Source organism: Lycorma delicatula, chromosome 1 (genome assembly GCF_047948215.1).
Source record: "Lycorma delicatula isolate Av1 chromosome 1, ASM4794821v1, whole genome shotgun sequence".
NCBI lineage: Eukaryota > Metazoa > Arthropoda > Insecta > Hemiptera > Fulgoridae > Lycorma > Lycorma delicatula.
Window position 1 is genome coordinate 144,682,732 of NC_134455.1, and position 14,199 is coordinate 144,696,930.

The 14,199-nt window shown below is 34.9% G+C and overlaps 1 protein-coding gene across 1 annotated transcript in view; it reads right to left on the bottom strand.

Annotated features, from left to right (window-relative positions):
• The window catches only part of CaBP1 (Protein disulfide-isomerase A6 homolog CaBP1), a 48,953-nt gene that overhangs the window by 22,075 nt on the left and 12,679 nt on the right, over window positions 1–14,199 (bottom strand). The window contains exons 4-5 of the mRNA XM_075363347.1: window positions 11,371–11,532; window positions 9,702–9,911 (exon numbers count right to left, since the gene is read on the bottom strand). Of these exons, the coding sequence (XP_075219462.1) occupies window positions 9,702–9,911; window positions 11,371–11,532 (372 nt within the window). The remainder of the gene's footprint in view (window positions 1–9,701; window positions 9,912–11,370; window positions 11,533–14,199) is intronic.

Consider the following 14,199-nt stretch of genomic DNA (forward strand, 5'->3'; position numbering starts at 1 on the left):
GTGTCCACACGATCCCCCCCAAACCCTTCCTGGATACACATGTATCTGGAAGCTTTCTCCAAACACTAGGGCCCCTACAGAAGGCAAATTCCTGTTTGACTGAAAGGCTCTAGCACCGAAAGGACTTCAGAGGATGAAGGGGAATATTGCCAGAAGTACAAAGCACACGCTTAATCTTCCAGTATCAGCCCCTGTCAATTGTTTCTCATTGGTCTAAGGGACCAGAATGCAAATATGAAATCCATCCATAAATAAAATAAAACAAATAAAATCTATAACTGCCACTGAACAGATTATAACCAGCCAGATAAAATAAAAAGACACAGCAGCAAGGGACATTTGTCCAGGTTTTGCAATTAGTAGGAAGAAAACAAATTCCTGCTATCCGTGCATTCTGTTTTGTTCTGAAGAAGCCCTTTATGATGAAAGGAATTATAGATTAGACAGGCTCCATGAGAGTCTAGTTGAGTACTGAGGAATCACCTGTAAAATCAAAAAGATTGCAAGAGAAAACATATCCTGCCAAAAAAAATTGCAAAATCTGAGATCAGTGACAGGAAAAAGTATTCAATGTAGCTAATAAAAACTCTTGAGACTTCACCACACTCAGTTAGCTAGTTCAGAGAGTGATATTGTAGGAAAAGAAGAGTGAAGATGTCTGAAAGAAGCCTAAAGCGAAGGCGTTGGCTGAGATAATTTTTACTGATGTAAAAGACTGCCGAGGAATTTGCATCATTGGCATTCTGACTGAATCCTGGCTAATGACTGTGAGATGTAATCAATTAGAGGGTCTAAAGACGACTTCCGGTAAACCCCCCAGGGCTCAGAACAGAGGGGTTGGAATAGAAGTCTTAAAATAACAATTCTTACTCTACTTCCATGAAGTTAGAGCATCAAAAAGTGCAAGATGAATTCCCAGGAAATATCAACTACATAATACGACAGGGAAAACAACTAGTTAAAGAACAAGGGAAACCCAAACCTGGAAAGTGTCTGAATCAAAACATAGTTGAATGTACTCAGGTATTTTATAAATGAGATGATGATACAAGTGATGTAATGCCAGGCAAAAGAGACTGTGCCACAATAAAAATCACCTTGTAAAAACATTCAAGTTTAAAAAAGACTAATACTGACTAATCAAAGAGATAAATCAACCGTTTAAAGAAACTCTACAGGTATTAAAATTGAATTTTCTACCTTTGCTACTTTACATCTTAAAAACTGTGTTTTAGCAGGTGGCAGTGGAACTCATAGTGTGTGTGTGTGTGTGTGTGTGTGTGTGTGTGTGTGTGTGTGTGTGTGTGTGTGTGTGTGTGTGTGTGTGTGTGTTATCCATCAGAATGTGAAATTAATGTTTGAAGGATGTAAATTAAATTTTTTAACAAAAGAGTGCAGTGATCATTTCACTTCTTATAAACATTGTGTGGCACAAACTATTTGTAATCTACCTCAAGAAATTTGTTACCTTTGTGAGTGTAAAAATTGTTCAGATTCTGACAACTTTAAAAACATTTTAGATTCAATATTTGTTGAAAATTCTGTAGATAAAATAACTGTTAAGCAATGAATATCATCTGATCATTTAGAAACAGTAGAGAACACAGAAGATTTTATGGAGACATTTATTGAAAAATTATCAATTCTAATTTATCATTCATTCGTACTTCTCAGCAGTCAAACTTCTTAAAAATTTAAGAACTGTAATTGAATCCAAAATCTTTATCAAATTGCGTGACTTTGTTGACAATTATTCATTTGTGCTATAAGATGAAGCCCAAGGGTTCAATGGAACAAGCCAAGAGTTTTTAAACACTAAATGATAATTTAGTTGTTATGTCTGACTACCTTAAGCATAACACAATATCAGTTCTCTTTCTCAGAAAAAACTAATTCAATTTAAAAAAAATAAGATTTTTATAGAAAAGTTTTGAATAAATCAATTTATTTCTCAGATAGCTCAGCAGCACAATAAAAAATCATAAAAAGTTTGTAAATTTATTCTATCATAAGGGTGACTTTGCTGCCAAGGTGGAATGACACTTCTTTGCCACATCACATGGCAAGAGTGTATGTGATGGTTTTGGTAGTATTCTTAAAAGATTAGCATCAAAGGCAAGTTTACAACGCCCAAGATCAAATAATAACAGTCACTCAGCTTGGGCTACATCAAGTATTAAAAATATGTATTTCATATTTCTTTCAAATGAAGAATATCAGAAAGAAGAAAAATATTTCGCACCTCATATTTCGCAAGAAAAAGTGATGGCAATCCCAGGTACTAAAAATCCTTTCCTTACCAGTCAGGAAAGGATATCTTAAAGACAAAAATTATTTCCAAAAATGAAGATTATAAACAACATAAAGTTTTGCATGAAACAGAAGTTGGTTTTCTTAAAATTTATGATATAAAATGTTTTGTCACATACATTTATAATGGTGCTTGGTGGTTGGCTTGTGTATTATCTACAAATGAATCGACAGAAGAGAAGGAAGTAAATTTTCTTCACCCTTAAGGTCCATCTCCTGCTTGTGTTTTTCCAGCACAGAGTGATATTCTAATATTATCTAGACAAGAAGTATTAATGAAACTTAATCTGAAAACTGCTACTGGATATACTTATACATTATCTAAAAAGGAAACTAATCTGACAAATGAAAAACTGACAGCGAAATAAGCAGGCATTTAAAATAAGCACATAAACACTCTTTTAAAATTTAACTTTATAATAATGTTAATGGTATAATCTTTAGTAGCAGTAATTGAAAGGCAATGAAAATATCAGATTACATTTATTTAATCATTTTATAAAAAATTATTTATATAAAGAAACAATACTTTGAAAAATTAATCGGTACATTAGAGCATTAATCAATACATAAGTGCTGTTGATGTATTTTATCAGACTATTATTAAAACTAATACAAATTAAAACATTTATTTAAAATAACAGCTACTGGAATGAAACAGTTAATTTAAGAATGTATAAAACTTTAATTCAAAATTTTTATTATTTGCCTTACTTTTTGTATATTGTGTAGATTTTAATACTGTCAAAATGCCCAAATCATAAACTGTTAACTGTTTATTATTAACAACTTAGCTGAAATATTTTATTAATACTAATTTCTTTTTACTTGAACATTTTTTTAATATGATCAATCAGCAACTTTCTTGTATCCTTTTTAAATTGTGTAAAACAGCAATAAAAATTATCTGGATACTTACAACTTTCAATATAGAGAAAAATACCAACATTTTACTAAAATTTCACTGGTTTCTTTAAGAGGCTATGTAAAGAATATAAATGGTAGTGTAAAAAAATTGACCTTCAGACAAAAAATTCTTGTATATTTTTACTTCCTTGTATGAAGTAAAGTAATTTATCACAAAAAATTTTTGTTTTCGGACTTCAACAGAAATATCAATTTTGACCATCCCTGTATCCCTTTTGACTAGTTTCAGAGTGACACATCTGTACGTACAAATGTATCTTGCATAACTCAAAAACTATTAACCGTAGAATGTTGAAATTTAGTATTTAGGACGTTTTAACATCTAGGTGTACACCGCCCCTTTTGATTGCAATTGATTGGACCAAAAGTGTCCAAAAAAGCCCAAAGCACAAAACATTTGGATTTTGGACTTTTTCTTAACTGCAGTAATAAGCCCTCATTGAGAGCTTTTCAACGATATATCATAAGTAGTACTTATTTTCATTGGTTCCAGAGTTATAGCCAAATAAAATTTTAATTAATGAAATATTTGGATTTTGCAAGGGGAAGGCACATCTGTTTGAATTCAACTTCATATACATATATTTTTAACTTTTTTTGTTTTTTAATTTATTTAAATTATATTAATTTATATTTAATTTTAATTTTTTAATAAAAAAACATGAGCACGAGCTCAAAGGCATATATGATGGGCTTAATGCCTTGACGCAAGTCTCGTCCCCTTTATCAGTTGTTACGCAGGTTACTCAGACAGACCCCTATAGTTGTGGAAGATGAGATGGAGCAAATTCTTACTAAGGAGCTGACAGATGAGCAAATAATAGATCTACTGCCCAAAAGGTGGCCAAATAGTTTGCGGAACAAAATTAGTTTGATTAATGAGTTGCCTTCTGAGGTGGTGGACTCTTGTACTGTTAGTGATTTAAGTAAATCAAGTCAAGAGGATGAAAAAGAAAGTATTAGTACCAAATACAAAGTAGGCGACATTCGTAAAGATGTACAATCAATTCTTGGAGACTGTGACGACATTAAGAAAAGTAAATACAAAATCTACTATGATGGTAATGCTACTGAGAAGAGCACAATGGGAGCTATATTGAGGGCTTTAAGGAAGATTATTCCTCAGGCTGGTAATTTAGTTTTTGTCGTCCCCAATAATAATATTGGAAACTATATGAAGAAATTAATATCTTATTTGCGGAGAGACAAGGAAGTAGCGGTTAAAGTGCCTACGATCCCAGTTGAAGGTAAAGCTATACAAGGCAAGTCTGGACAAGCCCATATTAAAAAGTCGACACCACCGGCAGTTGACAGTCGTACTGTGATTATCAAAGCAGCTGGAAAATCCTATTCTGATTTACTTAAAACGATGAAGTCTGCAGTAAGTAGTGAAGATGCAAAAGAGGTCATCTTCTTACGTAAGGGCAGGAATGAAGAACTCCACGTGAGAATTCAGGGAGCGCAGAAAGCTGCAGAGTTTACAAGTAACCTACGAGATAAGGCGGCAGATCTGCATGTTGACCTGCGTACAAGAGCGGGAAGGCGCACAATAGTTTACATCAGGGATGTAGAATATGACACCACTGAGACAGAAATTTTTTCTGCTATTACTGCAAGAGTAGGTAGTGATGAGGACATCAAGATATCGTCAATTAGAAAAGGGTACGCCGAGACCCAAAATGTTACAGTTATCACCTCGTATAGGGCTGCCTGTAAGCTGGTAGAACAAAGGTTGAGGATTGGCTGGGTAAATTGTCGGGCATATATTAGGGAATCAGAGGAAAAGTGCATCAGATGCTGGAATACTGGACATCGTAAACATGAGTGCAAGGGCCCTGACAGAATGGATCTCTGCTTCAATTGTGGAGGCAGAGACCACAAGATTGCTGAATGCCGGGAGCATAGTAGCTGCCTGGATTGTGGGAGCCAAGAACACCGCACCGGAGGCTGGGGGTTCTCAAAACACTTAAATGCTTAGGGTGATAATGGTTAACGCAAACAGAAGCACCATGTCTCATGATTTGGTTAGTGAACTGGTCATAGAGCAAAGGGCTGATTTACTGATAATCACGGAGCCGAACAAGTACCTTGTTGCTAGATCAGGCTGGATGGTGGATACAAATGGTGATGTGGCAATTATGGATGTAAGTGGAAGGATAGCATGGAGATTGATGTCCAGATCTGGAGGCATATTGGCGGTGGAGTAGGATTCAACACTAGCGATTGGTGCCTATGTGTCTCCAAACTGTGACATACATGAATTTACTAGAAGACTAGACATAATACAAGGAGTAGTAAATAACACTAGGAAGAAAGTCATTATTCTAGGTGATTTCAATAGTAAAGCGATTGCAGCAGGGAGCGCATACACCAATCGCAGAGATGAGATCCTTATGGATATGATGGGGGCAATTAGCTGTCATTGTGTAAATGATGGCACCCCTACATATGAGGCGAGAGGACACTCGTCAGTCTTGGACTTAACAACCATAGACGATAGATGGAGTAGGGAACACTGGGACTGGCGAGTGTTACCACATGATGTGGCGAGTGACCATCATGCCACTATGATTACTATAAAAGGCTCAGACTATGTGGCTAGAGAGAAAATGCCCTATAGTAGTTTTACAACGGAACAGATCGAGATCATAATCGATAGAACGGCCGAAAGGACAAGAAATGGACAGAGTAGCTCACAGAAGAGCTAATAGACACTCAGTGTAATGGTGGAATATGGAGATTGAAACACTGAGAGGGCTCCTACAATCGCACAGAAGAAGGAAGCAGAGACTCAGAATGCGAGGCAGACAGGAGTACGAGGAGGCATCTCTGGCTTATAAAGAGACCAGACGGGCCTTAAACAAAGCTATTCGTATGTCTAAGAAAAAACAATGGCACAGACTCTGCGAGGAGTTAGACGGAGACCCCTGGGGACAGGCATAGAAAATAATCACTAAGCGATTTGGAAGGCGTTTGCCCATATTAAATAATGAGCAGGTAGAACAACAAATTAATGAGCTATTCCCCGGTAGAGTAGAAACTGCAGGAAATGTTATAGATTGCGAACCCAGACGCTTCACGTTCTCTGAACTGCACTTGGCTGTAGCACAACTGGGTAATAGGAAGAGCCCGGGTCCAGACGGAATTCCAGCGGCACTCCTTAAAGGGCTGATAAAGAGAATTCCTTATGAAATGCTTGATGTTGCCAGCCATGGATTAGAAAACAAGACATTTCCAGGAATCTGGAAGGAATCTAGGGTGGTGTTCCTCCCAAAAGGCACAAATGACAATGGAGAACCTTTATACAGACCATTGAGTCTTTTAAATACCATGGCGAAGGTAGTGGAGAAGATGCTCGCTGGCCGAATCTTCAAGGAACTTTTGAGGAAGGAATAGGCATTAGTGGAAATCAGTTTGGATTCATGAAGGGTCGTTCGACAATACAGGCGGCGACAAAGGTGATCGACTGGGCTAAGGATACTAGGAGTGGCACATGGAGAACGAGGTGTATTCCCCTATTCATAGCTTTAGATGTAAAAAATGCATTCGGTTCTATCAAGTGGGAATCAATAAATAGGGCATTAGTGGAAAAAGGTATCAGTCCTTATTTAAGGCAGATAGGGGAATACCTCTCAAATAGAGAATGCTTGGTGGAGACGCAGAGTGAGTGCCTACGTTTCAATATTTATGGCGGTGTGCCACAGGGGTCTGTACTGGGACCCTTACTCTGGATACTGGCCTTTGATGGGATATTAAGACTAGACTATCAGGATGGGGTACAAGTAATTGCCTATGCCGATGACCTGGCGAAACTCATCAAGAGTAAAACAACTGTCGATGTACAAGAGAGTGCTAACAACACATTACAGACGATAGATAATTGGTTGAAAGAGAGGGGACTCCAGCTGGCAATAGAAAAATGTAAATATATTATGTTCACAGGGAAGAGGATTTTAGACCGTCCGGCCATCCAAATTGGAAACCAACAAATAACAGAGGTCGAAAAGATTAAATACCTGGGAGTGACTTATGAGAGGAATTGCCGGTTCACCCAGCATATAATAGACATATGTGCCAAAGGTAAACAGATGACTAAGAATTTGAATATAATAATGTCTTCGCAGAGAGCTCCAAGACCCTCTAAGCGAAGGGCGATAGCGTCCACAGTGACATCCATGATGTTATATGCAGTACCAGTGTGGTGGCACTCAGTCAGGGTTAAAAGAAGTTTGAACAGACTGGTTAGTACTCATAGGAGGCTGTTGCTGGTGGTTGTTTCAGCTTACAGGACGGTCTCCTATGAGGCGTTGTGCGTGTTGTCTGGGGTGCCACCAATAGACTTAATGGCCCTAAATAGAGTCGAGAGGGCGCAAGGCCTCGAAGCAAATGAAGCAAATGATAGACTTAGACATAGATGGCAAAATAGATGGCAGGAGGATGGACCAGCCAGACGCACGAAGGAGCTGATTCCAGATCTTGCACTATGGTTAGACAGGAAACATGGTGAGTTAAATTATCATATCACGCAGTTTTTACAGGTCATGGCAATTTCAATGAGTACTTCCATCGTGTTGGAAGAAGGCCAGGTCCAGAATGTATGTACTGTGAGAGAATTGACAATGCAGAACACACATTTTTCTGCTGCGAGAGGTGGGCAATTAAAAGGAGGAAGTGTGGCATAATAGGTATGAGCCCAGCAGAGGTCCTAGAGCACATGTTGAGTAGCGAAATAAACTGGAAGAAGGTTACGGAATTTATAGTAGCAGTACTAACAGAGAAGGATATAGATGAAAGGCGACTAGGTTACTAGTGTAGAATAGGGTAGGGTGGACAGCCTCAGTGGTGAGAGACGGCAGACTGAGGTGTGTCGTTCTCAATGATCCACTGAGGACTCCAAGGATTTAGATAGGTTCTGATGAAGAAGAAGAGTAAGAAAAGACCCGGTGCCACGTTACGGCTATTCGAGGTATGTCGTGGTTTCCAAATGGGCAAACAGAAAATCACTCAAAAGAGCTGACACCGGCGAGCTGACCTGCCATGCCGGACGTTCAGCCGGTAGGCGGAGAGGCTCGTTAGAGTTTACCAGACACTCCCCTGGGTGGCACAATACCAACCAGTCGGACCGGCCCAGGAGAGTAGTGAAAAAAAAAAAAAAAAAACTAATATAAAATGGTAAGGAAATTTTTAGGGCCATCTTTCTTGAGTATAATTTAATATTGCATGTTAGTATTTTGTAAGGAAGACATGTACACATGCCTTCCCCCTGTTAGCTACAGTAACATGGATCTTAGGTGCCTTATACTGATGTAATTTTTTATAGAAAAAGGTCACTATAGTTATTTTCTTTAAGAATTAGAAATAATTTGCTTACATAAGAGTTACATTTATTTAAACAGTATAATGAAGGGACTTTTACTCAATCCCAATATTTCAGGTAAAAATTGAATTAATAACTGTATAAATATTTGATGTTAATAAAAGTAATATTTTAGCAATTGTATAACTGTCCGCTTTATTAAAGAATTGAGGGATTGTATCCAGTTTAAATTAAAGTTATAAGTGATAAGTTTAAATTAAGTGTAGCAAAATATGTATATATGTAATTTAATAGGTGTACAAGGACATCCATGTGGTGTTCACATCAGATTTTTTAATTAAAAATCAAATATATTTGAAGTTCTCAATCGTTCAAATTCCCACTGCGATCGTAATGTTAGTTCAGTGTATTCTAAAATTAGCTTACAAGAACATTCAATACAGAAGGAAGTAATAAAATTATTTTTCAGAGTAAATTTACTTCTCGTACCAAATTGGTTCAGACGTTGAATATTAGTAACCATATTCCATTGTATTAAAGTAAGAAATAAAAAGTTACTGAAGTCTTTTATAGTAGTATAATTTTATGTAAATTATTTCAGATTATAAATACTGTTAAATTTCTACTTTTCATATTCAGAGAAAATACAAGAAAGGATGCAATTATTGAAAAAAAAATATTGAAGATTAATGGCTATATTGGAAACACTAAAATTGCATAAAAAAAAATAGAAACCTATGAATACAGTTCAAAAGTCATATTTAGCACTGAAATCAGTCCTTGACGACTAGTTTAAAAAGAATTCAATCTCAGAAGAATTAAAATAGTATGTGAAGTGGCTGACTAATGCTAATTATTTCATTACCTAAATAACTATAATCTAGAAATTGTGTTGTGGGAGGGGGTTAAAATACTTATACTTTCTTAAAATAAAATTTTTATTTTCTCGTGGTTAAAAGATAAAATTTGATATAGATACAAAAGGTTATAAGGAAAATTATAACCTTAAAGTTTTGTAAGAGTTCAGAAGGGATTCAACCGCCAAAAATCAATACGAGTATAATAATAGTAGTGTGAGTATATAAATCATAAACGAGTGATATAATATGTAATTTATATTAAAACTTTTTCACTTATTCTAACATACCTGTTTTATTTCTGGTGCAGGAACATTTTCAGCCAATTTTTCCAGTGCCCAGTTCACTATATCACTGCCAGTACGACCACCAGTATATTCTTCAGCTGAACTTTTGTCTTTCTTACCAGGTGGAAAATACTTTATAGTAGGATATCCCTGCACTCCATACTCACCAGCCTTACGTGAATTTTCTGTAGCATCCAGAGCACCAAGTTTAACCTAACGTCAAAATTTAACAATTAACAACTTCAATCTCAATAATAGGTTAAAGAAAAATAATAACTAAAAGAAAAACAATAAAATGAATGTCAAAATGTTTTTGATGAGTCTGTCTGTTATATGGGTGTGTGTGTGTGTATTAGCACACTGCAACAGAAGTGAGATTAAATGTGTCAAATGATGATTAGCTGTCACACATTACATATTTAAAAACTTTGATGTTCTTAACATATTTACAATAGCCTTTGAAAGTTTAAAACAAAGTGTATTTATTATATTATAAAATAGCAAAGGAATTTACGATGTTAAAGATAATTCTATTAAAAAGAAGTTCAATCTACAACAGCATTACAGAATAAAAACAGCAGCAAACTTTACAGCTTTTGATATTTGGAGTTTAAGCTCATTTAAAGCAGGCTTATTTATTTTCCCTTTCATGTACAACTTCAACAGCATTAATCATAGATATACAGCAATTAATGATAAATTATAAAAATTTATTGCATTTATTTAATTACATTAAATTAAATGTCATTTTACCATATTTTAAGCCTGACTTATATTCCAATCAAATAGACAGACACATTTTCTAATTTTTATATAGTTTTGCCAGCAAGAACAAAGAAAGCTAATTCTACCATTTACTACAAATATAACTGTTCAATCTAATAAATAAATAAAATGATGAAAGGAGGGGAGGTAACCATATTTGGATGTCACTCTGTACTTACAATTTCAAATAATTAAATATAAAAACAAATGCAGATCTTTTACTTTGTTTAAAAGTGTTAAAAAATAACATCATTATCATGCCTTTATAATTTTAAAAAAGGAAGTTTTTTTATTAAGCTTATATCAATTGCAATACTGAAAACAAAATTGTATCTTACAACATGAAAAGATTTCTTTAATAAAGTCTAAATTTCACATATGATAAGTAAAAAAATGTTTACAATTATTAAAAAGAAAAGCGTGTATTACAATTAATTGTATTAAAAGTGGGGAATGTCAGGAGTAACAGTGTGCGATTTTTAGCCACCGATTCTTTTCATGCAGATTATAATCAGTTATTATTACAATTAGGTTTGTGCTGTATTTTATAATGTTGGTAATATGGTACCATAACAATGGTGTTCTGAAGAAAGAGTACTTTCATAATAAAGCAATTGAGAAGTTTCTTTGAAGTAGTTTACTGAACAAAAATCAAATTATTAACTTATTAAAATATTGATGAGACAGAGACTTTATTGTCTACTAATGTTGTTTTATAAACAGCCACAAGAAATGCCTATCAAATCCAACATTCTCTATTGTTTTACAACCTCTACATTACATGTTAGTTTTATAATAAATAAGATAAATTAAAGAATCAAATAATTATTAAAAAATAAAAATATGTGTTCTACTTTCAACAAATAACCAATAAACTGGAGCAATTTATATTTACATCTAAGCTTACCTTTCCTTTAAGCTCTGTTGCAGCTTGAGCCCAGTGAGGAGCAAGATTTTTACAGTGCCCACACCAAGGAGCATAAAATTCAACCAACCACATATCTTCAGAATCTAACACAGTCGAATCAAAGTTTGAATCTGTTAACTCTATAATATCTTCTTTATTCCCCTGAAAAAAAAAAAATTACATTAACTATTTTTTCCATTTACCTATACCAAAATTCTGTCACAAATCCAAACTTCCAAAAAAATTATAATAAAATCTGTTCTGATATACTTTTACACCTGAGCCTTTTCTCCATTTATATCAAGTATATTTTACACTATTACTAAATCAGTAATATTATAATCACTTCATTTTATAAAAAGAAATATTGTTTATGGTTTTCTTGTTACATTAATTTTTAACTGAAAAAAGAAAACAATAATATTTGAACTACCAATAACAGATCAAGGCAAGGTGTGTGTCCTTATTGTACAATTTTTTAAACATGTGAACTTAATATTAAAATCGCTGTTTAATTTAGATGAGTCATTGAGGAATTAAAAAAACATGTAAAAAGTTAAGATATTAAAGCACCTACATCTGACTTAAGATAAAGAAAGCAATTAATTCCAAGAGAAGCTGTTTCTGTTTTTATACATGGATTTATATAAATACTATACTGATTCATCACTGGAATATAGTCTTTCTTTTTTCATTCATCCATGTGAGAAATCTATCTCCAGTTTACAAAACATATTTGCAAAACTTACGTTATCCCTTCCATTCAAAACCAGCATCATTCACACCAGACTAAATTTTATTTTATTAGTATAACAAACAAAATAAATTCTTTTTTCCAAATAAAGCAAACCAACAAATTTTTTTAAAGATTTTTGAAAGAAATGTACTACAATAACGAACCAGAAATAAATTCAGCTTCCCATGAAAAGATTTCACAAAATAAAAAAGGATGATTTTAAAAAAAAAAATGATTTTTTGTTACAAAAATACTACAGTAAGCAATTTTTGAAATAAGTATATTATTATTAATAAATATATGAATAAACTGTACATTACAGAAGTCAATATCCATTAACAAAGGTCATACAAATATAACCAAAATTCTGTCGCACAGACTGAAGAGAAGCAATAAATTTGGTGGAACACTGTGAGTAGTTAATTGGATAGGTGTGGAGGGAAGCAACTGGCCAGCCAGACCATTAGGTGACTGTCAGATCAGTACCAGAATGTCTGAGCTGGAGGTACCATCGTCCATTGTCCATCTAATTATAATCCAATATCTCGTCAAAGAAAGTGACAAATCCTCTGAAATTTTGGACTCAATTCCAAGCATAGTTAAAGAAGCTACTGTCAAAAACTCAAGTATCTGATTTGGACAAAAAATTTTGAAGTTGCCATGATACAGTGGGGAACCAAAGTCACAAATGTCATTCATGGACCATGCTAATGATGACAATATTCAGGCCGTTTGTGACCTTTAGGAAGGTGACTGCTGAATTACTGTTACTGAAACTACATCAGAGGTGGGCATAAGTGGGGATAATGTTGTCAGTAACTCTTGGATATATCAAAGTGTCTGCAAGGTGGGTTCCAAGTCTTCTCACTAAGGCATAGATAAATGTTCAGAAAGACATCTGTTAGCAGCTTCTGAATCACTTTCAGGAACGGAAGGCATATTTGTATTGTGACCTGCAATGAAATGCAGGTTCACCATTAAACCCTGGAAAGGGAACAAGTATGGAAAGGTGAAAAAGTGGGGAGGGAGCACTGATCAAGGCCACGAAACTCTTGTCAGTTGGAAAAGTTCAGGCAACTGTGTTTTGGGACTAGAAAGATATTGCTGATTGATTTCCTCCAGGAATTAAGGACAGTAAATGCAGCACACTACTGCCAGTTGTTGGATGACTTCAGGGGAGCTTATTGCAACAAGTGACACCAGCAACTGATTTTCAACATCCTCTTTCTCCACAACAACACAAGACTAACCCACCGGGTTGGTCTAGTGGTGAACGCGTCTTCCCAAATCAGCTGATTTGGAAGTTGAGAGTTCCAGAGTTGAAGTCCTAGTAAAGTCAGCTATTTTTACATGGATTTGAATACTAGATCGTGCATACCGGTGTTCTTTGGTGGTTGGATTTCAATTAACCATACTGAGACTGTACAAGACTACACTTCATTTACACTCATACATATCATCCTTTGAAGTATTATCTGAACGGTAATTACCAGAGGCTAAAACAGGAAAAATAAACTACACATTACTGCATACAGCATGCTGATGTTCACAATAAACTCCCTAAAATTCATTGGAAACCTCTTTAGCACCCACTGAACAGTCCAGACTTGTCACAAAGTGATTTTCATATTTTGGTTTGCTAAAATAAACCTCTGGAAGGGGAAAGATTTGAAGATGAGGGTGCAGTCAAACATTATGTGCACAACTGATTGTTGGGGTACCCATTTTATTTTTTTTTTATGAGGGGATTAGAGTTACCTATCTGGAAGAGAAAATGTATTACTACTGAAGGAGGTAACTTATTTGTAATTTTATACGATATCAGTATATCTGTGTAAATAAATTCCAGTTTATATTTGAATGACCTTCATAAAAGAAAAGAATATAAGTATATACCTATAACATGCTAAATACATAACTATGTCTATATGTAATGTAGGCAAATGACTGGAAAGTTTTAAAACAGGTGCTGCTGCTGCTCAGTAGAAGGGGGTATAAGGTTTGCCTGCAGGTGCAGCAGAAGATAAAGCTTGTTTTGTCCTTGAAACGTCCTGAAAGGATCACTGCAGTATCATTGTTCAGTAGAGTGGCAT